Source organism: Papaver somniferum, chromosome 1, assembly GCF_003573695.1.
Source record: "Papaver somniferum cultivar HN1 chromosome 1, ASM357369v1, whole genome shotgun sequence".
NCBI lineage: Eukaryota > Viridiplantae > Streptophyta > Magnoliopsida > Ranunculales > Papaveraceae > Papaver > Papaver somniferum.
Window position 1 is genome coordinate 164,972,719 of NC_039358.1, and position 8,329 is coordinate 164,981,047.

Below are 8,329 nucleotides of genomic sequence, written 5' to 3' on the forward strand. Positions count from 1 at the left end.
ATGATACGATTTAATGCTTGAGAGAATTAAGAAGGATTGAAATCTTAGGTTTAGCTTAGTTTTTTTTTCCGGAAAAATATGAGAAGTTTACAAATTTATTGAGCATTTCTTTTTCCGAGTTTCTGTTTGTTTTTATTTTCCCAAATTTTTTCTCCGGCATAAATTTATTAATTTTGTGAGAGAAAAGAGGATTTGCTCTTGTTGGGATTGGGTTTTGAAACAAAATTAGAGGAGAGAGAACAATTGAGAACAAGGTATTTTACACTTCTAGTCTAAGGGTCGTCCCCGCGCGACGTGAGGATCGTATGACTTAGGATATTAAAGGTTTGAAGAAAAGATTTGGGTGCATCCTAGGAAAAGCGGGAAAAGACGGTTGAATAAAAGGAAAATCCAATTTAGGAGAACAGTCCGGTGACAATTATGAAGAAAAACCCCATGCGGGTTGGTATTGGTTTTCACTACTATTACATTACAACTACTATTAGCTTTATCCTATACCCCTTCACTTTTTACAATGTGTACAAGATGATGTATAAAGAGGATATATCAGGAGTGGTAAGTAGGAGCTACTCCCTGCTTGATCAAAACAAGAGTAGGCACAGAACAAAGCAACAGAAAAGGAAGATTGAAATTCTGTTGAGGGATTTCTCTGCTTGCATCTCCTGTCTTCTCACTCTAGGACTACTATTCCCTGCTTGAGAGTATGATGTTCTACTACTACCACTACCACTCATAGGGTATTGATACCCATACATATTAGCCGTCTCCGAGTTACCAAATACTCTTGCAAAAACCATGTCTCCAAACATTTCAACCACTGGATTAAATGCGTTCATTGTTGTTGTCCCACCGAGGTTAAACATCGGTTGCTGATTAAAATAGGGTTGATCATGACGATGTTGATGTTGTTGCCGTGTCTGTGACTCAATGAGATTTCGTTGATGAAGTTGACGAGGAATAGTTCGTGATGGTGTAGCTGCCGTTAGGGCGTGTGCACCACAAGCTGAAGGTCTGCATGGAATTTGTAATCCAGGAAAAGGTCCTTTCTTATCAGGTTCAACTTCAGATGCAGATGATCGCTGACCACGACCACGTCCATAGAGAGGAACTAGTGAAGACAAGGAGACACTAGCTTTACACACAGGGCACAAGGGTTGATTCTCGGGTTCCTTGGTGGCTTTCTGTAAGTGAAGCCATTTATAGATACACGACCAGCAATAAAGATGTCCACAAAGAGTGACAACAGGTTCGTGAGCATTTTCTAAACAAATATTGCAGTCAAAACAAGCATTAACTGAGTTGTCTAAGGGAGTAGTGGTAACTGCATCAGCAGCTGCCGCAGCTGCCGCAGCTGAAACTGATTTCCACTTCTGTGGTTGAATTCCATTTCCATCTGCTTGCTGTGCCATGATTTCGTGAAAGTATTGCTCCATAGCCAAATAATCTCTTGTTTCAGCTGAAAAGTGCAATTCAAAAGAAGAGTAAGAAAAGGAAAGGGAAGAAAGAGAGTTTATAGAGCATTAATACACGTGTCTGTATCAAATAATTATTCAAGTCAATGGAATTTACTGTAATGTTACGCAACTCATGTGAAGTACAACTAATGGTAATTACCCAAAGGTTAAGCTGTTATTCGGTGACTTGGAAGTTAAACAAATCACTAGCTTGTGGACCGCTATATCTACCATGGGTATCCAACTATACTCAAGGATGCATAAAAGTGGAAGTGATATTCCTAACGTGTGGAGCCATTTGAATACAAACGAATCCAAGATGTCCTTTTGTGGTTTGGAAAAGATGATCATGAGACCAGTGACTCATATATTAAGTCTAAAGGGAGTGATAAAAGATAAGTTTTGATTGGACGATTGGACAACTGTTTTCCTTTTTCCAAATATTCACTATGCTTCATATTACATTAATAACACAGTTAATCTAATCTAGCAGAAGAAGATATCTATAGAAGTAATATACAAATACTAAATCCCCATCAAGCTATAAGTGCTGATATTAATTATCATTATCATAATAGTACATCCTTATCCCATATTAAGGAAACTAGAATAGACAAACACAAATTTGATATACTTATGCCCCCTCTAGCAAAATATCAATTTTTTTTGAAAGAGCAAAGTATCAAGTTGGCAACTTAATTTAATCAATCTAGTCATTTGGCAAGTTTATAAACGCAACTGGCACTCAATGTATATCAAATAATCATGTAAAGGCACACACAAAAAGGAAAGTAGCATCTAACAACAGAAATATTCTCAAAAAGAATCAAGATTGTGGTGTTACTAAGTCACAAGACTCTCAACTTCTTAAACCAAATGAAAAAGAAAGAAGAGGTACAATTATCTTAGTACTTTAAAATATGAAACAAACTCCTCTCTACCTCTCAGCTAAGTATTTCACTGCTCAAGGTAGATGCTGAACAGATCTAAAGCTTATAGAGATCAGTCAATTGTTGATCTAATAGTAACAGTTTTTAAGTTGGTCCTTTTCATCATTGTTGTTTGAGCATACCCCTCGGTTTTTGAATAAAATCTAACGATGTAAATAAGATAGTCTTCACTTGTGCCTGCCTGGCAAAACATTATTCATTCAAAATGGTACAGAGAAAATTCTATTTAGATGCTGACCTTACAGGCTTAGACTGTATATTTTCCTTAGTTGAAAACAAGTGAAGTTAAATGGTCGACACATTAAGTCTTGAGATTGAAAAGGAGATGAGGGGTAATAATAGTGGGGGACCAGCATAAACCTACTGGAACCTATGATATGCAATTTAAGTGTCAATAGAAGGGAAAACCAAAATGTGTTAAAGTTAGTGAACTAATTATAGAAACATAAGTTTGGAATTGGGAAACAACCAAACCTACTGAGAGAAAAAAAGTGTAAAGTGTGAATTAATAATACCAAGGCAGAGGTGATTGCAGAAGAATCCAAATGGAGTAAAAGGAACGGTAAGATGTTCACAATCCAACAATGGTGTGACCATCAAGAGAATTTTGTCAACAAAAGGTGCCTACACTGGCACAATCATAAGTAGTAAGTGAGAAACTTCACAAACTTCGTCACAAAGAAGAAGAACTAAGAAGTAGACAACTTGTGTATTACAAGCCCAATGATACCCAATCCCTAACCCAATAAGAAGTAGACAAGTTTAACTTTAGAAATAGAACCCAACGATTGTTCATTCTTCTTCTTACTTTCTCCAAGAGTGTATGGTAATTAAGCTAATTTATAACTTTCAACCTTTCATGTTTCAGCAGAGTGACACCTAAAGCTGGGAGGAGAGTAGGAAGGTATTCAGGGAAGGGAGAAAAGAAACATGTTATTCTCCTCCCTCAGTGGGGCATCACATTCACCGTTCTCCCTTCACCCATAATGGTTCACAAATTCCTCAAATTTTAGGAGGGGGAAATAACAACACTCTTTATATATCCAATTGTCAAAAAATCTAAATTGTCTATGATGTGATCCAGGATCACAGAGAAAAACTAGGATCTTGAAGACTTAAATCGTGGAGATCATTCCATCAAAGAAACTATTCATGAGACAGAAGTGCCCATGAAACAAAAACTTATCTGAATCTATTTAACTTAAGGCTAGCATGCAACAATGTCCCACCAACCTAATGGTCCTAACCCACTAGGAGGAATGCAACTAATGCCTACCCAATAGACAGACATTGGAACCCACCATCTTAAATCCTTCTAGTCTGTCTTGGCCTAGCCATCACATCACTGGGAGACGCTTAAAAGATTTCAGTTTAATGCTTTCCGTGTTATTATATTTTATAAATTATGTGCACACCCAGCCAGGTTTTTCTGGTGTGCTAGCATCTTTGTCTCGACATTACAAATTGCAATATAACACATAGAGATGGATCACAAGAAAACTAAGCAGTCCAGGTAAGACGTGCTTTAGTTTGCAAAATATTTCCTAAAGTGTGTTTTACTCGTTAAGTAGGTGTTTCAATCTTACATGTTTAGAACTGTAAAGAGCTCATGGCCACTATCATCTTCAATTAAAACTTAAAAGTAAAGAATTTACCAAAAATATATCTTCTTATTTCTTCTACTAAGAAGTGGGTTGGTTGTGAAGATAGCAATTAGTTTTGTTACTTTACTAGTTAGATAATGACATTTCTCAAGATTCAACTTTTCAATTTTTTCAGAATTTAAAACTTCTGAAGTAATCAAATATCAAAAGGAAAGATGAGATTAAATTATTAAAAAGATTATAAGTGTTCCAACATATGTTAAGGTTAAAACTGTAACTAATCTAGCAAATGAATCACATAACATCTAAAAATCACGGAATCAAATCAATATCACACTGTCTGAATCCTCTTGTCTATCTATCTACTCGTAAAATAAATTATACCCCCTTCATCAGGTTCAATTATATTCGACAAGTCAAAAGAAAACAAATTTAGGACACTCTTAATTCTGAACAAGCTCACAAGGTGGGAGTTGAGAAAAGTTTGCCACTAAAGAATCTAGGTGATCTGTAGCTTATGATCCCAATGCTGATTCATGTTTTAGAAAATGACAAGTCTAGGCAATAGAAGCAAGGCAATATGCAACCTTCACCTCACAACTTAAGACTGAAATGTTGTGTTTTCATCCAACACTCTAGGATACAAATTCTAGAAACATGGGCAATCTGGTTCAAAAAGAAAACGCTTGGAAAGAAAGTTTCACAGACAATGATTTTTAATACTCAAATCCTATAAACTGCTAATTGTTTGCAGTCTTTGTATATACAGAACTCATTCCTGGAAAAACATTTCTAAATAAAATTGCCTAGGAAGCTCTTTATATTCTTTATGAAAATTATTATATTGAATAAAATAAATGTTGAATTATTTTAAAACAAATGGCTTCTGTGTTCAGTCAGAGCCAATAATTAGGATCAGGACAAAAGCGGCAAGGTCTCATAAACGTCACTAGAGATAAGTTTTTAGCAGAACAAATATTGTTAAATTTCTGATCGAAGATGTCGTCATAGTGGATGAGATAGTTTGCCCTAAATTTATGTCTCCAAGAGACAAAAATACTAATACTGTTGATACAGTGCTTATTAGGATGACTTGAGAAGTTATGGACTGAAAACTGACAACGATTGAGAAATTGAGACAAATTTTTTTATCAGATAGTTGAGATTCGTTTCCATATTAAAGAAGAAGAAGGAGAAGAAGATGGAATTGACATTGATTTTTTCGTTGAGAAGGGTATATTATTGAGAATCCAAACAGACGAATCCAACTCAGAAAAGAATAGAAGTTTCCGGGTTTTAAAATAGTCCATGAGGGAAATGACAGATATAGCTCCAACTATATCCCCTAAACTTGAGCCAAAGAACAGATAGAGATCCAGAAATAAGGAGACCATTCAAGTCTTCTATTGCAGAGACTATTGTGATTGATATCATTGATTTTAAGGCCAATCACACGCAGCTAATCAACAGAGCAATCAAATAATAATTTCCAAAATTCCTTTTTACCAAATTGCAACAAATAACAGAAACATCCATTTGTTCTCAATAGCAATGAAATTCAGACCCTTCAACAACAACGTCATAAACCATAAAAATCACAAATGAAGAATCAAATTATGCATGGAAATAACAAAAGATAAACGACATTCTCCATCAATAACAGGCATACATAACATAAATTTCAACGAACACGGGTAAATTTCAATACGAAAAATAGTGATTACGATTCCTAACCTTTGAGTTGAAGAGGTCTTCTGCTGCTTCGATCGAATCGGATTCGTTCGGTTGATATAAAAAGAGACTGAAATCAAAACTTCAATCGAGGATCAATAACAGAATCAAATGATAAGTGGTACAAGGAAATGAAGAAGGAGAAGTGGAAATGAAGATTTTGAAGCGGGAGAAATGTGTTGAGGAAGAAAAGATCTTCGAGTTGTGTGTATATATAGAAAAAAAATAAGATAACGTAAAAAAAAGTCGGTGTAACTGTAAAAGTGTAAAGAAACGTCTTATGGTTTCACTCAAGGGGTGAAAATTCTCTCTCCATAGCAACTGGCCCGCGTAAACCACGCACTGATAAGGTATGGTGCGTGCTAGCTGACGACTTCTTCTAGGGTTGAGTATGAAAACTAAGAAATTTTGCAAAGGAGATCGGTTGATGATGCTAGCCTAGCAGGATTGCACCATCAATTAGACTGTTATCCATGACATACACCACAGCGTGTGATCGTTAAAACTTGTAAATTGTTTACAAGGTTGCTTCTCAATCTAATCAATGATCCTCAATGGAACTAGTTCCTAACTAGTATTAAAAGAACTTGCGTATATGCGCAATTTTACTTGTGTTGAAATGGATAGATCATGAAAAGAAAGTGGTTTGCGTAAATACAAAAGTGTTGAAATAAGAAAAAACTTGTATCTGGAATTAATTCACGTTTTACGGAAAAAAAGAAAAAAAAATCAGAGGTCGCAATGTGGTGCTACGTCAATTCTAATAGATATGCGTTTATTTTTAAGCAGCTGCAGTTTTATGTCAAACACATGTCTTTGAATCAATGAAGTCCTTTTATTTTTATTCCTGTTGAAATGACATAAAACAATTTCGGACGTTCATGTACAGATACATAGGATTTCGTTTTTCCTTTATCATCTGGTAACTATTGATCCAGTCTTCATCCAGAGGTGTTAAATTATAGGAAGAGCTATTAGATGAATTTTGAAATAATTGCAATTATCATGCCAAAATTATCTAAATTAATTTCAATTTTTCAATTTTTTTTTAAATCTAAAGAAATAATCTTATAATGGCCTTTTGAAATAATCTTATACTTTCTTTTTGGATAACTGAGAACATTTTATTAATAATTGGCAGGTTCAAAATGCATGCCTAAAAAGGTTTGTAAACAACTTAAAACATTCTGAGAAACATCAATAGACGATTTCTCTCTTCTCACTTTCTTAGCAACAGCATCTGCCAGATTATTACTATCCCTCCTGACATGAATAAATTGACAACTAATGAAGGAGTTATTGAGAAGCTTAATATCTCTAATAAACTTTGTATTTTCCCATCTAATAAAAGAATCTTCAGATAGAATGGATTTAACTACATTTTCCGCATCAACAATTACTTTAACTCTATCTCTTCCTGCGGCTTTGATCCAGCTGAGTGCTTCCACTATAGCCATACATTCTCCATCTTCTGCATCTATTACTCTATCTGCATAGGAGCCTCTGAATCCTTTTGTTTCACCTGCATCAGAGAAAAGCACCATGCTAGTGCCACAAGTATTAGTAGAGTGATCAAAAGAGGCATCAGTGTAGACTGTGAATGGTAATGTGTCATCTAGTTGAACCCTAACAGTTGTTGTAGTATCTAAAATATAAGCACTACTTATTACCGAAGGGCTTTCTATGTTTCTGAGACTAGCTAATTGATGCGTAATTCTAGAAACTGTGGTAGCAGGAGTAAGAGATTTATTTTGAAAGATATTATCACATCTTTCTTTCCATATGATCCAGCAAGCAACCATAAGAGTATGCCTCCATCTCTCCAGATCCTCCATGTTAGAGTTGTTGACTTTAGAGAACCAAGAGATAATCCAATCTCTTACACTGTTATAGTTTGCAATGACTTCTGCAATGTTGATGTTAAGAGAGTTCCAGACAGCTTTGGCATGATTGCAGGAAATAAGCAAGTGAAATAATGACTCATTTTGATGATTGCAGATGTTGCAGTAGTTATCAATGTTGTGATTGTACTGAGAAATCCTTTCCTTGGTTGGAACCACATCCTTAAGACACTTCCATATGAAACGTTTGATCTTGTGGGGCTGTTGTAGTTTCCATAAAGATTTCCAGACTTCCTTAGGCACATTACTAGTAGCAATATGATGTTGAATTCTGTTTTCTGTCAACTTGTTATAAGTACTTTTGACAGTGAAGTTTCCATCTCTTGAAGGAAGCCATTTGAGAACATCATCTTCATATAAAGATAACTGCATTACTTTAATCTTTTCCACCACTTCAGGTGCAAACAGTGTATTAAGGAGAGGTATATTCCATGTATTAGCTTCAGCAATAATTAGTTCATTCACAAACACATATTGTAGATGAGAAGGATCAATTGGTTCAATTTTTTCCTGTAAACCTATAATCCACCTATCCATCCATATTCTTGTTGTTTTTCCATTGTTAACTTCAAAGTTGCAGTGTTGTTGTAGTATAAACAAACCTTGTTGAATCCCTTTCCATACCCATGAAGAGTTATTCTTCTCAGCAGCAATGTGAAGAAATTCTTCATTTTTGAAATATTTAGCTT

General features: G+C 35.2%; 1 protein-coding gene across 1 annotated transcript; it reads right to left on the bottom strand.

Annotated features, from left to right (window-relative positions):
* Window positions 1–373: 373 nt before the first annotated feature.
* On the bottom strand, window positions 374–6,286 carry LOC113306760 (E3 ubiquitin-protein ligase RMA1H1-like). Its single transcript, XM_026555675.1, has 2 exons — window positions 5,743–6,286; window positions 374–1,456 (listed from the first exon to the last, which is right to left on the bottom strand). The coding sequence occupies exon 2, from the start codon at window positions 1,431–1,433 to the stop codon at window positions 582–584; it is 852 nt and encodes a 283-aa protein (XP_026411460.1). The 5' UTR covers window positions 1,434–1,456; window positions 5,743–6,286; the 3' UTR covers window positions 374–581.
* Between the last annotated feature and the right edge of the window lie 2,043 nt (window positions 6,287–8,329).